At 34.6% G+C, this 21,570-nt stretch overlaps 1 protein-coding gene across 1 annotated transcript in view; it reads right to left on the reverse strand.

Moving 5' to 3' along the window:
* Window positions 1-21,570, reverse strand: part of Cbl (E3 ubiquitin-protein ligase CBL) — a 61,110-nt gene that overhangs the window by 8,884 nt on the left and 30,656 nt on the right. The window contains exons 3-11 of the mRNA XM_022072463.2: window positions 21,004-21,135; window positions 20,491-20,628; window positions 18,937-19,156; window positions 17,483-17,623; window positions 6,397-6,477; window positions 5,179-5,315; window positions 2,588-2,688; window positions 1,872-2,303; window positions 744-849 (exon numbers count right to left, since the gene is read on the reverse strand). Of these exons, the coding sequence (XP_021928155.1) occupies window positions 744-849; window positions 1,872-2,303; window positions 2,588-2,688; window positions 5,179-5,315; window positions 6,397-6,477; window positions 17,483-17,623; window positions 18,937-19,156; window positions 20,491-20,628; window positions 21,004-21,135 (1,488 nt within the window). The remainder of the gene's footprint in view (window positions 1-743; window positions 850-1,871; window positions 2,304-2,587; window positions 2,689-5,178; window positions 5,316-6,396; window positions 6,478-17,482; window positions 17,624-18,936; window positions 19,157-20,490; window positions 20,629-21,003; window positions 21,136-21,570) is intronic.

The following is a 21,570-nucleotide window of genomic DNA, read 5'->3' on the forward strand; positions in this document are numbered from 1 at the left end:
TCAGGATAAGATCCAGAGACATGCTACTCTCTGAACATGATAATAAACCTTAAGTTCCAAAAAAGTTGGATAACTTCTTTCTTAACTAAATTGAGCAACTATCAGTTTCTAAAGAAGGGCTCCACACTGTGGAATTAGTTTTAAAAGAATCACAATGCTTCCATCACATCACAAACACACATATGGAGAATGCAGATAATGGACCCTTTTCAATGTTACAAACGTGTAAAAATGTCAAAAACATATATAACAATAATGAGAAAGTGTACCCAGTAGAGGACACATATTTTTAAAATGCATTATTCATTATTTGCATATCACAATGGCCTTCAAGTTCACACTGCACACAATGCTGCACATACACAAATAATTGTTTTATATTGTTAAAAATCTAATTTGTGTTATGAACATATGTTAAATGATGAGCCACAGGAATTAGCTTGATGTAAAGTAGGAGTTTTATTTAATGAATATCAATAGAAATTAAATTCACTTTTATTAGAATTCCCAACACAAAGTTTCATCGAATCTGACAAGTAGAGATGAGGAGTGTAGAAGAATAGACAGATATGCAATTTATGTAATTCATAAATATAACCAGTAAATATTAGTCATAATCAACAGAGAAAGCAACATTTATAAATGGAGTTATAATGTTGAAGCTTGGAGCTAAGCCATATAAACTGAACTGAACTCCAGGAAGGTACTTAATTTCCACAGATTCTCTACATATGTAGATTTACCTTGCTTCCAAGGTAAGTGGTTTGAAGTTTTGTGACAGAACAGCAGAGCTTGGAACATCAGTTTCAACTGTCGTACCATACTCTGGTTTTATTAATGATGTGCCCCCTAAAAGAGAAAACAGCAATTTAATACTGAAATTAAAGTATTCCATACAGATAAACATGTAGCATCAAATGTTTAACATTAACCTTTTCATGTACATAAGACATATCTCCACTTGAGATGATGCAGTTCTCATGTTACAGCAATGACAGTTGTTGATCATGATTAAGTCTTCCCTTGTACCTCCCATGACACAGAGATGATTAAAGCAACAGATGCTGCCAACATCTTACTACATTTTGAACTGTTAACACCAATAGATAATATTTTATCCCTGTGTCTAATCAGTCACAACAGCTTGCAAGATATATGGGGGGAATGTAAGTACAGATCCACACATTCTTAACCTCAGCAGTAGATGCTGATGTGTGGTCAGCTTCATGTCAACACTGCTTTACTCCTGGGGAGACATCCCCTGCTAGCAACTAGACACGTGATTGGGCAGGTCATAAAGGTGGTTTGCATACAATGCTGAAGAAAAAAGGCTCTGCTCTTGCTGGGAACTGGACCCTAGTCATTTAACCTATAGCCTGTAATACTACTGACCGACTCCTAGAGAAAAGGGCAATATCAAGCTAGAAAACTAAGCTGTGTGCCATTGAATTCTTCCAAGAAGAGCATGTGATCAGAAACTGCTAGGGCATTAATGTGCAAGATGTTGATTATATGATGCTGGACTAAAGTCATGCAAAAATTGTGTTACAATTCTAGTTTGTTGGTAATAAGCTACAAAGACCCAACATAAGAGTGCCATCAGCAAGAAAAAACCTGTTCATGTAAGAAACATTTAATAAACTCTATTTATAAACAATGGAGACAAATATATTGCATTCTGTACTGAACCAGTGAACTGGATCAATCTGACTTGGTGGCAGGTTTTTGTGATTACTGATTAGCCTCTGGGTTTCATAACATGGAATTTTGTGAACAGATAAGCACCTCTCTAACTGGGTGAAGACACACCCTTAACAGGCACGAATAGTTTAACTGTTTTCTAACAAATTCCTATAATTATAAGCTCTTACCAGAAATGATGATTGTGTTTTCATAACTAGGTTCTTCCGATATATCAGCAAGTTCTGCATAGTGGATTGTATGTGTATTTCCTCCACTATGTTGCCTCTGGAGTAAATTTCCTGAACTAGAATCTGTACCTGTCTGCTGTCGGTATAGGGCTGTTGAAGTAGATGCAACAGAAGTAGACAGAATGTTACTGTTTTGCAACACTGATACTGTTGAAGTGCATGGGATAGATGGTACTGTGGGAGGTGGTAAGGGTGGTGGAAATAAAGGAGTAGTATTGGATTTTGATGGCAGTGTTGTAGCAGTAGAGGAACTTGGAAGGGCTGGGCAAGACTGATGCCGGATGTGTGAAGATGTGCCAGTTATTTTACTTGGGCTATTGCTCACAGAACTACTAGATGTTTGTAGTATGTCATATCTAGTATCACCAATGCCTGCAACAAAAAGTAAAGAACTGCTTTGAAAAACAATAACAAAGAAGTTTAAATACTGGCAAAATATCACATTACTGTATAGCACATAAGACACCTTTTATAAAATATTATTTTAAAAAAATTATTATCCCATCAGAGAAATTTGTGTAATTAAACATTCATCTCACTGTATGTTGTCAAAAATACAAGGCAACCTGTATCCAGCACTTCCATTCATGCAATCAAAGATAAAATCATGAGGAAGTACAGATGGGTACAAGGCAGAGAATAAGAGTGGTGCTTACCTAACGACAAATCTGCTTCTTCGGTTTCTTGTGCAACAATTGTGACTGTACAAGTACATGGAGGAGGGGGTGCATCCTCTTTAGGAACAGTTAGCTGGTTACTGCAATACATCAGACACATTTCATTCAAGTGTTTATACTGAAATCCTTTTGTCTTTGTTTTTAAGACACAGTTTTACTTTTTCTCTGTTGATTTTACCTTATTTTCACATTATTTCTCAAAAATATTTCCAAAAATGTGTATGATATAGCAAATGTAAACTTAGCTGTTCTCAGAATGTCTGTAGTATGAGCCCTTAAATGGCTGCACTTGTGAAGTGAGTAATTATTTAATAAAGAAATTACCTTAAAAAGCCCATTGGTAAAGTCTAGTATCTCAACAGAAATGGAAGAGGATAACTGCACATTATTTTTTAAAAAATGACATACACAAAATTATTCAAAATAATATTCTACATAAATATCTGAAATTTAGTCACAACCATTACAGAAGTCTCCATTTTATGTTCCTGTTTTCATTGTGCTTGAATTTTTAAGCTTATAAATCAAAATTTGTATTGTACCTAAGCAGGCTGTAAACATGGTTAAAAACCTCTGACATATTAAAGTGTAAAGCATATTCAATAGTAAAGTAAAGCTATAACCAAAAATGTAGAGAAATCACAATAAAAACATCTTTAAGGTGTGTGTTCCCAACACACATTTCACTATTAAAGTCCCCAGCAATGGTGGTAGCAGAGTTCAAAACTATATCAGTAATACAGAATGTTCCACTTGAAATGCAACCCTAACTAAAACAGTATTTGCAAACTTTCGTAATATCAATATAACACGACAAATAAGTTTTCTTAGTTTTTATTTGTTAGGAATAACTTACAGAACAGCATTGCAACAGATGTTAAAAATGCTGACCATCTTCTTAGCATGTTCTGTGGATTTGTGAAGTGTCTATGAGCTAATGTTCAGTCAACAATCTGTCTGTTCAGGACAAGTTTCCAGTCACAAACATTTCCTGTGTCCCAAAATTTTGTAAACAGTCTGTGTATCGTTGTCTTATTTGGTACTTACTTGTCAGGATATGCAATACTAAATACTTCATAAAAGGCAGCAACAATTTCAATGAAAAGTAATCTTCAAAAATGAACACATGTTCTGCTTGTGAATACACCATGTTCACAGCTGCACAGCTTTTGTGCAGTTGGTGTGACAAGCAGTTTAGCAACCAGGGTGACCCTGACTTGGGTGTCATGGGGGGAGTCTATTACATAAAGGCAAACCTATTTCTGATTTCATTTTTGTACTGTAGTACCCGATTGTAGATGGATGCATTTTAAATGGTACCCTGTACTACAACCCACCACTGGACATAGTCCGGAGCCAGCTTCAGCCATTTCTGATACTTACAGCAATATCCCTAAGTTCCATCTTAATGTTATCCTCCCATCATCTTCTCGATTTTCCAAGTAAATATTTAAAAGAGGTTTCCTCACTAAAATTCAGTATGCATTTTTTGTCTCCCCCATGCATACAGTGTATTAAAATCTAACACGCAACTAATCTTACTTTCCTTATATTATGTATGAAAGAGAGAAGACTTTGTATTATAACAAGCCACTGAACTGTATTCCCAGATCATTATTATTCTCAAAAACACTGTCATTCCCAAGTTATAGTCTGAATAACTTTTCTCATAAGATTAAGTGATCTCATCATGCATTATTCAATTTTGTGTCTTTCATGAGTCATCTCAATTGAAAATTCCAATATTTGTATATGCTTTTGACATGACTAATGGACAGCAAGAAGATGCACTAGAGTAACAAATTTGAAAATATGATTTTACTTGTTTTGTATCAATGACCAACTTGGGCTCTCATATTACAGGAAAGGATATGAATTGAAGATATTTGGGAACACAGTGCTGAAGATGATATTTGAATCTATAAGAGAAGAAGTGAAGGGATACTGGAGAATTTGTCATAATGATGAGCTTCATAATTTTTATTGTTACATATTATTAGGTTGTTCAAATCACAGAAAATGAGATAGATAGGAAATGTACATGCATGGGATAGATGAGAAAGTCATAAAAATGTTGGTCAGAGATCCAGAAAGACAGATACCATGTTGAAGACACTGGCATAGATGGGAGGGTGCTATTAAAATGGATGTTAAATAACATGTGAAATGGATCCATCTGGATCAGAATAGGGTCTACTTGTAGATACTTAATAATAAACATAATAAAGTCTTTGAGATAATTAAATGGCAGGGAATTTCTTATGACTCACTAATTATCAGTTTCTCAAGATTTAGTTATTACGTTTGTACACTAATAAGACAGGTGGAGCTATCAGAAGAAAGGAAATGCTGTTGATTACTGAAATCCAGATCTTAACAACATTCACAGTTATAACTGCAGGCATTTACAGCAGAATAAACAAGAGATCATACTTCCCTTTTGTATTAGAACAACATTTTGTAACAATGTATTAACATGATACATCTTTAAAAACTGCAGCTGTAAAGTTTATGATGAAAGCCATAACTTTAACACTGAACATTGCTTCAGCATAAACAAGCCTTCATACCTCGGAGAACTTGTAGGGCTACCAAGAGTAGGTGAAGCTCGTCGGGGTGGCAAAGGAGGAGGAGGTGCAACTGGAGTTGTTCCCCGACGAAGAAGTTGGGGTGAGGCACGAGGTGATATCATGGGACTTCGCACACCCTGAAATTAAGAAACAACTAGTAAGGAAATAAAAAAATTAGTATATCAATCTACATAATTTTAGTACCATATAAGATAGCTTTGTATCTGAAAAGTGGCAACATTAAAATATTTGACAAGAGTAACAAATCAAAATTTCAGTCAAAAGAAATCAACAGCAGATTCAATTTTGGGAAAGCTTGCTACTACAATTCAGTTCAGAATCTTTTATGTCCCAGTCACCCATCAAAACAAAAACTTTAAATTATACAAAAATACAATTTTACCAGTTTCAAATGGATGTGAAATGTCTCTTGCCCCGACAGATTATCATAGATTGAGAATACTTGAGAACAGGGTGCTGAGGAGAATATTTGGACTTGAGAGAGAAGAGGTAATAGGACAGGAAGTTATTAGACAACTGTATAATGAGAAGCTTCACACCTTGTACCCCTCAGAATTACCATAGTGATCAAATCACAGAGGTTGAAATAAACAGTGCATGTAAAATACATGGGAGAGATTAAAAATGCACACAAAGTGTTAGTTAGAAATCCTGGAGATAATAAACGAGTTGGGAGAACTAAATGTAGTTTGGAGAATAATATTAAAACATATCTTCAGGACATAATAGTGCGAGGATGTGGACTGGACTCATTTGACTCAGAACAGGGCCCTGTGGCAGATTCTTGTGAACATAGTAATGAACCTTCAGGTTCCTTAATGGGAACAAAATTTGTTGACTAGCTGAATGAGAATCAGATTTTCAAGAAATACTCTGCTCCATAACATCCAAATTCATACAGGACATAATATGAGAACAAAACTTCAAATAACTGAAGTATTTAACTAGCATATAAAATATTCAAATTCATACACAACAGAACAATATAAAAATAAACATCACATAAACAGTGTTAAGTTTCTAACATGTAATTGTAGGTACAGAAATAAACTATGCCTCATGTATGTCCTAGACACGTGGCAATGGAAAAACTACAGACATTATCAATTTGTACCATATAACATTAGTACATATAGTAAACAAAGAGTAAAATAGTCCTGTGATTAATCGATAATCTTTATTTTAGTGTGCACTTACCCGACTATCGCCAGTTTCTGAACGAGGGGAAAGTGCAAGTGCTTGAAGAGAACTGTTATTACAGTTCCAGTTGCTTATGTCCTGCAAATGAAACAAGAACACAATGATACAACATAAGTCAATAAATTTACCTTTATATTTAAAGAAAGCTAATGAAGAGGAAATAAGTAATTCCCAACTAGAAGTACTTTCAATTCTTGCTTTGTCAGTATTATATTCAGGTTTTCCATGATTATTATTAGTTCTCTTTCACCAACAATCAAAGAAAAGTGATAGAATTTACAAGAGTTTGGAATATCATATTGAAAGCATATTGTTTTCATAAGAAATTAACTTTAATTTGTAGTTGATATCACACACACAATTTTACTAGACACAAAACAATCTTTTGAATTTATTAAATGATAAATAACAATGCAAGGGTGTTGTTAATTCAGTATATAGCAACTTAATTCTTTGTAATCACGTTAAATTATCCTAACTGTCAATGGCAATTTATTACCAAAATTTTCATGAGAAAAAGTTTCAAAGAGTGTAGAGTGTGGACTGGATTCATCTGGTTCAGAATAAGGTCCAATAATGAGCTCTTGTGGCCATGAGTGTTCCACAGCATTCATTAGTTACTGTATTTGTCTTTAGGCAGGTGTAGGTCACTGTACCAATGACAAATGTATGTATACAACTGCACCATTCAAAAGATTGTTTAAATTGTTATAAATTTCCAGTAGGTACTGGAGCAGCAACACTTCTTATTAGTATACCCTTCACACCAAAATGCAAATAGGTTCATCTTTCCTGCATTATATATTATTTTACCACTTCAGGCATGAGGGAAGGGGCATACATTTTAACTGCCTCAAACCAAGGTGACAAGGAATATATTTAAACTTACAGGACACAAGCTTGGTTACAATACTGTATGGTTGTTAAATCACACATGTAAGCTAGACAAATGTTGAAACTGAGGACAAGAAATGCATACAAATTATTTATAGGAAAACATCTTGAATACACAGAACAAGGAGTCTCTTGGTCAGCTTTATGTCTCCTTCATTAGTTTCATTTGTACTAAATACATGGAACACAGTCTTTGAGAAGCTGATAATATATATTGCTGAGCTAGTCAAGAAATGCCCTGAGATTTTAGGTTCTTAAGGCAATGAAGATACCAGTTGTGGTCTCCTGGGTTGTTATACCATGCAATCTTGCAAGCAGTTACCAACATACAGTTATTCTGTAATAATGGTAACCACCTACAAGACTACATGGTGTCACAACCCAGAGAAGGCCACAATCAACAAAAATTCCTTCCCTTTTACAAACCCTGCAAATTCCTTCCTATGTTCATATGAGCCTGCCACTGGATCCTATCCTGAACCAGGTTAATCCATCCTCAACCTAACACTGCTTATCCTAAGGATTTGTTTCAATATTATTTTAATTTATACTTACTTCCAAATTCATGTTATGATTCAAGAACAAAGAACAAAGCTGAAGAATATTATCTGCAGATGATATTAGTTAGTAATACTTCATCATGCAATATAGGAATGGGAGATACAAAACAGTTCATAATTTGTATAAAGTATAAGTAAAGCTGTCCTGCTACATGTCATGTAGGTGCTTAGGGGGAGAGGAGATATAGCTCCTACTAATTCTTAACCTCAGCACTAGAGGGGGGTCGAGAGGTCAGTGTCACACACCCTGGCCGTGCCTAAGCCCCGGGGGAAGGACCCCAGTACCCATTGGATAGGAGGCTGGGTGGGCCCCAGAGTTGGTCTGGACACACAGAATAGAGGAAAAATCCTCTGCCCCTGTTGGGGTAAACTATGAACAATATGGGAATATTGTTAAAGGTGTAATTAAAGTCTGTATCAGGAAATCCATTACTGATCACTGTGTTATGGTGGGGATTTATAGAAAATCCTTCTGTAATATAAATCCCATCATTAGCTTCCTTTCTAGAGAATCATCCAAAGAACCCTCATTAACAAATAGTAAAATAAACAAACATTTTAAGAAAGTGAGAAAGCAGACAATAATCAATTCACTTCAAATATTTGATTCCATAATAATTTAATATAACAGATAACAAAGCATAATCAAATTATATTTAAAAACACATCACTATTTTAAGAGGACCCTGTTCTATTATGAGAATATAAAGATTTGAGCAGAAAGTATTAGATCTAAGAGATTTATATTAAACCACACATTGTTACCAGAACATGCAAAAGACAGAAGTCCATGCATCACACAAGAACTTAAAAGCTGTTAAAATCCTATTTGGAGCACAAATTAAATTATCATACACACATTTAGATAAAGCAATTCATTCAAGGTGTTGCAATGAAAATCCGTTTGTTCCTTTCTTATGGAAACTACAAATATCAGCAGTGAATGAAGTACGATATGTTGTGAAATAGGATGAATGAGTAATGAAACAACACTTACCATAAGTAACAGAGATGGAACAGTCACTTGTGAGAGTTTAACAACACAACTTATACACAAATAGTAGCAGTAGTAGTAATGACACAATACTGCTCTACTGTCAACTAACTAATGAAAAGTGAGTACAACAAAGAACAGAAGATTAAGGAAGCAAGAATAATCCAGAATTATCATACTTTCAACACTCACATATACTGCATTATTTAGTACTCATGCTACACACATGATCATAATTTTAGAGACTGATGATAAAAAAGTATCATAGGATATATGTTAAAGTTAATTTTCTCTCCTTCCAACTTGCTGCACCCCAAAAGAAAGGGCCACAGAATTATCGAAACATATAATGGGAAGTGCAGAATACAGCAAAATGTGTTTCACAAGTGTCTTTGTTTACAAAACACCAGCTGTATAAAACAATCATAAAAACTGAAAGAGAAAAGTGTCCATATAATCAACAAAAAATAATCAGATAACTAAGGGCAAAGTGTTCTACAGAAAAGACTTTCATTTAATTAAAACACCAGCAAACTAATGGGACATTTATACACTTGTGACATAACAAGTTCTCTAATGTAGTTACAGATAATCACTCTTATATGAGAACAAGCATACCAAGAATGTTCCTCTGCACATTATCTTTCCACATATACTCATTAGACAGCAATATTAAAATACTAAAGTTTGTAAAACAATTTTAGAATTAGGGTCTAGCAGAAGAATAGAGAAATTTGTTTTCATCATGAAATATTATGGTGATCAAATTAAGGGAGATGAAATGAGTGGGCACATATCATGCATAGTATATACGAGCAATGTTTGGACTCTGTACCATTAAATTTGTTAGTAGATGATACTGAAAAGAGACTGCTTAAACAATCCACAGCTCTACATTTTGTATTTTTGGGTTTCATATGATTCTCAGAATAAATGTTATTAACCACTTTTTCTTTTTAATGAAGAAGCGTCATGTTTTCTTTGTGTTAAATATTATTTAGATGATTTTCCACTACAAAGAATTAAACTTTACAGAGATACAAATATTTAATATTTATTAACCATAACAAGAAGGTATTGGGAGGGGGGGAGATATGTCTTCAAGTATGTTTCCTCTTTAATATCCAACTATTTTCAAGTAGTACGGTAGATCATACTTGAAAATACTTGGTAGAGTGACTGGCAGTAGAGAACTGGCCTATCAGATTGTATAACTTTCTGATTTTATAAACAGAATGTTGGTCTTAGGAACATCACCAGACATATGAAAGTTCACAAGAGACAAGGACTTTCAGTCACAGCCTGACTGTATTTTAGGAAGAAAATGGGGATGGAATTTAGAATATTGAATGAGTACTATGGTATATTTTATCATACAAAGACATAAAAAGCCATAACACTCCCAATACAAACAGTAAGATCTCAACCTTGGACATACAAAGAGGACAGTCAATCACGTCACCTAATTACTCTAGTAATACAACTTATGAATGTTTGACAGATGAGAAGACAAAGGACATTACACATGTTGAGATGGGGAAACATGTAAAAGGAATATCGAGATATATCAAACTATGGCTGACAATTACTGAACTCTAAATTAATAGTTCCTGGCTTACCTGAGATGAGTGTCTCGCTGCTTCTTACTTTTCATACAAGCTTCACTATTGTTTAACACCAAATTAGCGTGGAATGGACGGACACTAAGTTTAATGTATACAATACAGCATAAGCTGACAAATTCACTCATAAGAATAAAATACTTGTTAATGTATAATCCTAGTTTATAAACAACTCAGCATTTGCAACTGGTTAATACTTTCATAATTATACAATTTCAAACACACATAATTTTATTTTGTGCTTATATCCAACACCCAAAATTTGTCTTTTCTGCCAGTGATTTACCATGAATCTATTGTGAACATTATTAAATATTTAACTGAACTAAAAGTGATAATAAATAACAAATAATTAACTTTAATATATTTTTTATTTTGCAACATTACTGTTTAGGTAATATTTACAAAATTACTTAAGTATGATTCCAATAATTAATAAAAACTACGTATAAACATAACATATTCACCAATATGATTAAATTAACACAACAAAGGCCTACAGAACAATATAAACAACACATTCATTCACATGTCAATAAATGAGTTAAAACTAATGGATACATTATTGGAATACTTTTCAAGGTCAGTTCACTGATCTATCAACATATTCCCAATGAGATGGTTGAAAAATGCATAAACTCTAAGTCAGAATATACTATCTATGTTCCTTTCTTTATCCTTACATACAAAAAACCTGTCCCTCAATAAAAATTCTTTTCACTGCACAAATATTGTTCATAATGTTACTATTTCTAACTGGAGCAGTGGCAAAATTATTCTCCTGCAAACTTTCAATTTATTCAGCAACTTATGAAGTCATACAATGAAAGAAAATTTCTGTTGAAAAATATTTCTATAAAAGGGACACACACACACACACACACACACACACACACACATCTGTACAGACATACACAGACAAAAGAACAAGTTGCTTTTCATATTTTACTCCTACACCCTCCTACAATTTTTGCTAAGTAATATGTAAATATTACACATAAAGCAAATGAAAACACTATAACCTGTATATGTTGCAATACAGACAAAAGGACCAAAGGGAATAGAAAAAAATGCAATGTTATATACATATATTATTGCAATAACATGACAGCCATCAAAAACAGCAAAGTAAGCAACATAAATATGCAATCAGTGCAACACAAAGATGTGTCAAGCAGATGTGCCAATGGCATCATTATAACCTTCATATGAGACAGTGATGCTAATCCAAGAAAACCTGACTATGTGCACCACAGTACCAATGAACATCAGTGATCATATGCTGCAAGGTAACTGATAATATTCTACATAGCTATGGCTGAAAAACACACCTCAACTGTTATCAACAGTGCGAGGAGGGCAACAATATGGGGATATTCTAGAAAAATATATTTCCATATTACAATGTTTTAACATAAGAAAAATATGGCAGCACAAGAACAGTTCATGTGGTTTTACCTACTTATTGAGTAGAGCTTTAAGTTTGTAAGCAGTGTCAGAAAACAAACTACAAGGGATCAAATATCAAAACAGAATATTATGAAAATAAAAAAAAAAAAATATACAGGCAGCCCTCGATTTGCGCTGATTCAGAATAACAACGATTTTGAAACCAGCAAGTGGGGGGGGAGGGAAAGAAATGTATTTTACTATTATTTATAACGTTTTACAATGTATCTCGTACTGATTCTTATACTACATCGTAATTCTTACATCGCTGATTTTGAATAAAAATTATAAATACAGTCATCTCTGAAATTACGTATGTTTCATTAACGCGAATTTGCTCCAATAAGATCGATGAAATGGTAAAAGCTGTTTGTGAAATGCAAACTTTTGCATATGCGAGTTTGCTCTTATGCAGTTTCATTCCTGGCGCTTTAAACTTTCAAAGGACTAGTTTAATCTCTGTGGAGGTACCAGGGTTATTTTTACTACGCGATTTTCTATAGGTCGGCGTCCTACGTCAATGCAACTATCGCATAACAGCAAAGATGACTGCACACATCAATCACATGAAAGAATCGCAGTCAATCGCGGGGACCAACGAATTGCCGATTGCAATTGTATAAAATATATTTTTTAAATTCCCTTTATTTTATTTACGTTATTTCAGAGCTTTAAATGTAATGCCATCATATTACTGGTCAATGTTTGGGTGCCGGGAACGCATGTCATTGACTTCCCATTGATTTACATTATAAAAGAGTTTCAATTTATGCCGATTCCGTTTACGCCGGTTCGTCCAGGAACGCATCCCCGGCGTAAATCGAGGGCTACCTGTATATAAAGAAACATAATGGAATCATAGCTGATGAATCTTGCATCATTATGAAATGTACTTCAAAGTTAAGCCACTAACCATAACCTAATGGCTCAACATATACCAAATTGTACAAACTGCTGATTATCACAGCAACAAGAATCCCAGTATTGCTTTAAAAACATTTTAACAACGCACATATACACAAATTTTTAGGAAAACAATACAGTTCCAAAAATGTCATTTTTTTTAGAAATAACTGATATTAGTCTGACTTTTTATACATTTTTCTTAATCTGTGCATAGAAGACAACTCCCCCATTTGATATCTTTACATGAAACTAAAAATTTAGAAAACCTCACATTTTTTTATTTAATCAGGTATACATTGTAATCAAATCAAAGCAGAAATTCTTTACACATATCTTCAATGACAGAACAAATAAATGTAAATAATATGAAAAGGCTGCAATTTTCAAATAAGGAACAGAAGTAGAAAAGAAATAATGTTCATGCATTAGTTTCAAGTGACAATGGCCAGTGTTCTAGAATCATTTCATGCATAATTACCCTTCCTTTTTATTTCATATTTTGTGTTAAATTATTATATAGCTATTTATTAAATGGCAAGTTCCTGATTTCCATCAATGACATTACATAGATAATAACTGTATTCCCCTTGGCCTTTTATGAATGTGATAGATCATAACACCAGACTTGTTAAATCTGGGTTAAAATAGACTAAAACACCTAAGCACTGATTACTGTTTTTACATTTCCCAGCATTATGCACATGAATTCAATGCAGTCAACAGTTTTAATCATCACACAATACATAGCTACAGCTCTCTAAGCAAAACCACCAACTTTTTCTTCATTTCGCAATAAGGTGTTTTAGGTCTCAATCTGACAGCTGTTTGCAATCACTGCACTTGTAAGTTATTAATACTGACATCATGATTTTTGTGTTACACAGAGTAGGCATTCTGCAAAATGCATGCCATTTCATTTCCACTGAAGGTGGCTTGGGATCAATGTCATGCCATGATGCACATCAACAATCCCAACTTAACAGCCACAGAATAGGGTATGTACAGTGTTTCACACAACTCCATGGAGCACAGCCCCTCCTCAAAACCTGACAGTTGCTCAGGTGATCAAAATATTCCCCATCTTTTGGAACCAGAAGGTTCATTACTATGTTCACAAAATTAACCACGGAAGCTTACACTAAATCAGTTAAGTTCAGCCCACACCCTATTTTTTCTTTCCCATTTTTTCATAAGTCTCTGCAGTGGTTTCTAACTCCACAGTTTCAAACTAAAATGCTGTATGTATTTAACATCTCCCTCATGCATGCTACATGTTCCATCAATCTGAATTCTCATTGAATTGGTCAGTTTCCCACATATTGAATATGTGTATCAGTCTGTCTTCAGTATACTGCTAAAAACACCATTCTGTTCTTCCCCTTAGTTGTTATTAATCACATTCCAAACATCAGAGTGCACATAACCTATGGGACTGATGTTTACAAGTGATAGTACATACTCCCAAACTACCTACAGCTACATTACTGGAATGCCATTGCTTGTACTTACACAGCATTACATGAAAAAATATATTCCAAAAATTACAAATAAAGCCATGCCTGGAAGTGATTTTCATACAAACTACAATCAAACGTGTAAAGAAAGAATTTGACATTTTAAAATTGAAAAAAAAAAACCCCGTAGTTTCACATTTGTAAACTAATGACATACAACAACAATTCTAATGTGTAATCCTGTCTGTCTTGAAGCAAAGTACCAGCAAGACAGCTGCAACATTATGCCACTATAATCATTAAAATAACACATTATGTCTGATGTTAGTGCCATGTAACAATTCCTATTGGAAATTTTGCCTAATTTTTCCACTGTATAATAATACTTACATGGGTAATAATAATTACTTTTGTACTTAAAATGCTAGTAGAAGCTGTCTCAGGTTTCTTATGTTTGCAAAATACATGTCTTAATTCTACATTACATTTTAAAAAAAACTGTATTTGAGCTGTTCATTTGCAAGTGTTCTGTTAATTTATATCTTTAAGTAACTCCATAAATCAGAGAAAATACAACAATAAAAAACTGCAGATATGTATCTATGAGTGCACTTAATGAACCTCACTCAAGAAAAATGTTAACGAAGTAAAACATGTAAATGGAACAGCATCCATTATAACTAAGAAGCACTAATAGAATAAAATTAAAACAGGGCTGAAATATGGCATTAACGACTGAAACAAGTAAAAACAAAACAAAGCAAAATTACAAACCTTAAAGAACAGATCAATGGGCAAGAAAGTACTGGCTAATTAATAACCCTTCACAGTTCGGTTCCATAACAAAGAGGTGGGCTCTTTTAACAGATGTTTAGCATGTTAATTCAAGAACTAACACTAACTTCAATCTGGCTTACGATATTTAATTCATGACAAATCATTCAGACTAGCATGTTGCTACCACAACCATAATTTTTTCTTATAGCAACTACAGACAAAGGGTCTCAAAGTTAGAACTGCACTCAAAACTAACATTATTCTTAATTATGACAATACTTCCTATGCAGACTTTTATTCTTAACTAAAGCAGAGCGCTCCTTTCAGAGCGCCTCGGGGCGGTTGGTCAAGTTTGCAAAACGCAACCAACCTTGTGGAAGAAACCAAACTAACCCCCCCGAATGGAGGGTTAAAACACTTGACCAATTATTACAATACTTCCTATGCAGAGAGTGTTTCAAAGCATGGTCCCTCTCTGTGTGGGAGTAAAGCAAGTCACCAACAATGAAACAGGCCCCATTGCACTCCTCTTGGTATTTACTGCAGAACAAAATACAACATCATGCTTCCAGTTAACAGTTTTCAATTCCACACTCATCCCAGGGATGCTATCAAACTGAGAATCACCCAACAGTGAAGCTACAAATTGCTGGCAAGTAACAACACATGATGGCTTTATCATGCTTCAACTATACCATACAAATTCACTTGGTTATTCTTCATGCAAGTTGGATGCTCTCTACTGTTTTATATAATTATAAGTACTCATACCTCCACACACCCCCCCCCCAAGCGCCTACATGGTGTATAGTGGGACAGCTTTACTTTACTTCACTTACATACTCAGTTTAAAAAATCAGCATCAACAAAATGTTTCTCATTCTAAATTTGACTTCATCATAATAACAAAGAAATATCACTACAATGAAAAATGAAAGTGATCCAGATACAAGTCAATAACTATAAAACAAAGAGAACCATCCAACAATAGATCAATACAATTAACCAATGCTATTATTCACAAAGACAGACAGTGTTCAGACTTCTGGTTTTGTGTAGGATCAGTCTGCAATGAAGAATGTGAAGTTAGGGAACAGTTCTCAGGTTGTGTTTGTGAGATAACACAAACAAGCAATAGTAACACACACTGATGCCACAATTTGACAGATGTTCAGAAAGTCACCCTCTCCTTTCATTATTAAATACTAATTTTGAGAATAAAAATGTGGTTATCTACTTGAATTCAAAATTAGGGGTCAGTTAAATGCAGAAAAAGGTAACAGGGTGTGTATCAGTATATAAATGGACTGCAAGACACCTGAAATATATCCATTATGTTCTGAAAGTGGTCTTCTTACATCTGCATACTGCTCTTTCACGCAAATTTTATAACTCCACATAATAACAATGGTTATATTGGGAGGAAAATTATAATTTTAAACACCAAAGAGAGATGCCACCTTTTATATGAAAGTGTAATTACATAAATCTTGCAAAAATCAGACATAATTGTCGGTGGGTTTACAGATGCTACAACAACTGGTACGAATATGAGTATCCATACATGTATAAAAAGAAACTATAATTCGCAAAAAGCTGAAGTTGTACACTGAATTCCAGCCATGAAAACCTAAGGACAAGGACCTTGTTTCAAATTCACAATCATCCGGCCATGTAAACCTACAACTCACACAGTGAAAAAACATTTCTAAATAAACTGAGAGAGGCATACAAAGATCCTAACACTTCTTCAAGGCATCTAACATTCCTCATTCCCTACAAACTTCAATTAAACAATGAACTGAAATACCTGGGTGGTTCTCATCCTCTAACAAAAATATATACTGACAAAGCATCTATGTTTATATCCAGGCTGATCTACAGATCAAACTGGATATAAACCACTGTAGTTGAATGCTGACATTTTGTGTAATACGTCTCAGAAACGTAAAGTCCAATATTAATGATGCTAAGAGAATACTTTCAAAGGGGCAGATATCTGTTATATCCTGTTGGAATAAACCCAAGACTCCACTAATTAATTTCACTTCAGATTTCCTATTCCATTTTTCTTTTCCCCATAATAATGAACAGAAATACAAAGAGATTTCTCCTGTTGTTCGTAGTATGAATCACAGTGCAATTAACTGCAAAACATTAATAAATTGTGTAACAGATTTGTACAGCAGTTCATTACAGATTATGAGCACACTGTGTTTATAATTCTTTCCATTAAATACTATTACAACATTCCCTCTTCAAATAAGTTTCCTTCCTGAACAACTGTTGATAACATCTGGGCATCAGGCTAAGTGACAAGAGGCAGTGCAACAGGGCAACATGAAGCTAGAAACAAGCCAACACAAGCTTGAACAAGACATAAAACAAGCAAATGAGATAATATGGTTACTCGGATGCATCAGCTACCTCCTCATCCTCATCCAAGTCCACTAGGTTCCCTGTAGATCCTGCCTTGTGCTGTCTCTTCGGATCAAAAGGGTCAACCACAATCTGCTCAGTGCCTTTAATTTCTGCTCTGCAAAATGGGCAACCCTGTCCTTCAGAGTCCTGTTGAGTTAAAATTACTCAATTATAATGCAATCAAATTATATGTTAAACTTAAACTGAGACACTGTCCAGTGCTCCATCAGTTAAAAGGGTAAAACTGTACCACAAATTTTTAATTTTCTGTGTAGAGATCTTCTTCTCATTTTTACAAGCAAAAATGTGGGATGAACAAATCAGTTAACATTCAACTACGCAACTCCTAGCATTCTGCTTTAAAAAACCCTTTCTTAATATATTTTCTTGCACAACTAGCTTACCATGTACCTCCCTTTCAAACATTTAAGGACCAATTCAACACATTCTTGTATGATATATTAGTATATAGCCAATATCACAACACAATAACAAATTTTTTTTATTAAATGCATATATAAATTTGGTGAATACTATTAATGTTATGTACTTTTAAGTTTGGTCACCATAATCTACAAATAATCATCTCTTTTACAATAGAATGGGAACACTGCACCAATATTAGTCATATGAATGATCTATGCACTGCAAAACTTTTGGATATTGAAGTTCATTAAAGTTGCTAACATTTTATCCTCGAAACCAAGACAAGTAATTAAATGGCACGGCTGGTTGTCTGGAATGCACTTACATTTGCAGCCAGTTCAGTTTGTGTTTCAAAGATGATGTGCATCAAAGCAGAATTCTGTAGCTCAGAAGTTTATATCTGCCCTCAATGAATTAGGCTGATGTCTGTTCAAACATCACAACCATCTTCCTACACGTGTTACTGTTCAAGTTTGTGTTTATGTATCGACAATTACAAACACAGCAATGGTGTTAAATTTTAAAATAAACAGAAAATCTGGAAGAAAAAAATCCTCCCCAAACATAATAACAACCCTTATGACAGTAATAACAATCTGTAACATTTTTACAAGAAATTATGAAGAAAATGTGAACTGAGACGAATTCCATAATATGACCATCTGCACGTGAGCCCACAATGCTAACTTATGATCACTATTGCATTTCATTGCTATGTATGAATTTATATTAACTAAATATAACATTAACAACATAAGATCTATGTGACTACAAATCTATGCTATAGGAAACTATGCTTTATGAGTTCTATCTGGAACTCCTTATGTTATCTACTATGTTAAGATCAGTTAACCTCTTTTTCTATCACCATGCAGTCTACAACTTATTGAATTTACATCCCTCGACATTTCATGTGTTATTTTCACAGCTAGAATATTACTATTGATTATTTAAATCAAGTTTTACTTCCATATAAAAGTGTGTACAACAAACTGTGGATTGATGGTCTGTTCAAAATCCAACGGCACTCCTACCTGCCAAGATGTGAGGCACGGCGTACACAGCAGATGACCACATGGCTCGATACGAATGTCCTTGTCATTCTCCGCACAGATTTTACATAGCTGGAATGTGGAACCCATTTCACAGTATAATTCATACTGTTCCTGCGTCACCTTGATATGATCCTCTGGAGTTGGCTGCACTGCCCACGAGAGATCAGGATTCACATTGCGCCCATCAGGGAACAGATAGCTGCAAATATTATGAATATTAATAACAACGTGAAAAGAACATTCTACCTGAACAGAATATATCAACTGTGTGTCACTGGTTACATATGTCCAGCTTGCCATGTATCTTGCAACTAAACTGTTACATCCCATGGTAAAGGTCTGGTTATCAGTCCCTTAGTTTGGGCATCGAAATCCTGTATCAGCATAATAAACAACAAAAAATAAACAGAATGCAAAACCATTTCATGTCTTAACCTTTATGTTCAAGTTCATCTACAATTTTCTTATTTATCAATTTTTTAACTTGTGTGTCATTTATAGTGATAGCTTCTCGTAATGAGTAAAAGAACTGGCACAAACAACCATACCAATCATGTGGCTTGAACCAATAGCTGCCAGTACAGCATGCACATTATACAACGATTTAACTACATGGAGCAGTGCACTTTTTGATAGGCTGACAGTCGCTCAGCTTGTCAGTAAATTCCTGACCTAACATAGAACCTTCAGGTCAATGCCACTGAATACAAAGTTGAGTTGGATACATTTAATCTATATCCTTACATCCTACTTTTTAAGATCCATTTGATATCAGCATCCCACCTATCCTTATATATCCCTTCCTGACTAAAATTGTATACTCATTTCTCATCTCACCCATGCATGCTACATGCACTACCTGTTGTTTTATTAACAAAATCTGTAACTGATTAAATAATCTAGTAAAATGTATTGAAACTGATTTGAAACAAAGTAATATGCAAAAGTAGTGTAAAAAAGGAGCAGTAGCGGTAGTAGGTGGTGGTGGTGGTAGCAAAACTAGTAGTAATAGCAGCAGTTATATAAAAAAAGTAAAAGTAAAGCTGTCCCACTATATGCCATGTAGGCACTTGAGGTGGGGGGTGGGGGTGGGGAGGTATAGCTACTACTCATTCTTCACCTCAGCACTAGATAGGTGTGAATGGTTAGCGTCACACCCTGGCCGCGCTTTACACCTCCAGAAAGGATTCTGGTACCCATTGGATAGGAGACTGGGTGGGCCCAAGAGTCGGTCTGGACGCAGAGGCTAGAGGAAAAATCCTGTCCCCATCAGGGATCAAACCCTGGTCATCCAGTCTGTAGCCAGTCACTATACTGACAGAGCCACCCCAGCTCACAGTAGCTGTTGTAGGAATAGCAGTACAAGAAGAGGATTTAGTCTTTTTAACATTACCCTTACTCAGACAGAAGGGCTGAGGTCCAAACAGACCAAGATTAACTACATCTTAACCAAGTAGCAAACTCTGCATAACAGAATGGATCATCCTAATGTCTGCTCTGCTATGCTACTCCTTATGAATTCATTATACTTACAATCCTTCCCTGTACCCATCAAGTAAAGCTTGGCATAAGGATTTATTTTGTGGGATTGTCTGCAAGATTTCTCCATCAGCTGTGACATAGCCAATAGCCCACTGGCCGAGCCTCGTACAACTAAGTCGGAAGACGTAGCTATAACAGAGAGTACCGTACTCTTTACAGAGCCATATACACTATTTTCCAATGCAAGCAGCAGGAATTATGAAACAACCAATTCAGTCTTATCACTTCTATATACTTTTAAAACTTTACTTATGGTTTACAACATTACAATACAGAAATGTGTAAGTTGTAATAATAATCATATAAGTGATTAAACACGGAGTTCCACTCAGAATATGTAATGAATAATTTTCACATTGCACAGACTTCCAGTCCTACAACTCATGCATTGTCAGCATTATATTTGCAAAATGAAAGTGTATAATACAATAACAAAATACTTGTTTTAGAATTAAAATTTTGTATGGATTATTTTTATGTAACACTGTCACTCTCTGCACTTACCTTCCAGGTTTTGTAATGTATTTCTGTAAGCGTGCTTTTACTTCATCATAGGTGAGGAATGCCACATAACCTGGATGTGTTACTGCTAGAATTTGCCAATTTCTCAACAGAGTCGTCCATGGCTGGAACAGTCTAAAAGCACAGAATAATCAATATATATTTTGTAAGATTTGAGGTTTTCACAGCGGTGAATATGAAGATTTCTGTCTTCTGGGTTGTTGCGCTGTGTAGTCTGGTCGATGCTAACCAACGTTTCAGAGGTCATACTGCCTTCGTCATCAGGGCGATGAATACCTCTGAAACGTTGGTTAGCATCGACCAGACTACATGGCACAACAACCCAGAAGACAGAAATCTTCAATATATATTTTCCTGTACATGATAAAAATGTGTAAACTGAGTCAACACAAACAAAACAATCCATAAAGAAACCAACATTCCACATCACTTATTTTGTTTACACATCTGGTTCTGCTCAACAATTACATTACATGTTACAGAAATAAAATTTAATGAAGAGCACAATGATGAATGGCAAATAAAATATACTATTAACTGTGTCACCAG

Source organism: Zootermopsis nevadensis, unplaced genomic scaffold, assembly GCF_977971745.1.
Source record: "Zootermopsis nevadensis isolate Lab colony 2312 unplaced genomic scaffold, Znev_1.0 Znev_ptg000022l, whole genome shotgun sequence".
NCBI lineage: Eukaryota > Metazoa > Arthropoda > Insecta > Blattodea > Termopsidae > Zootermopsis > Zootermopsis nevadensis.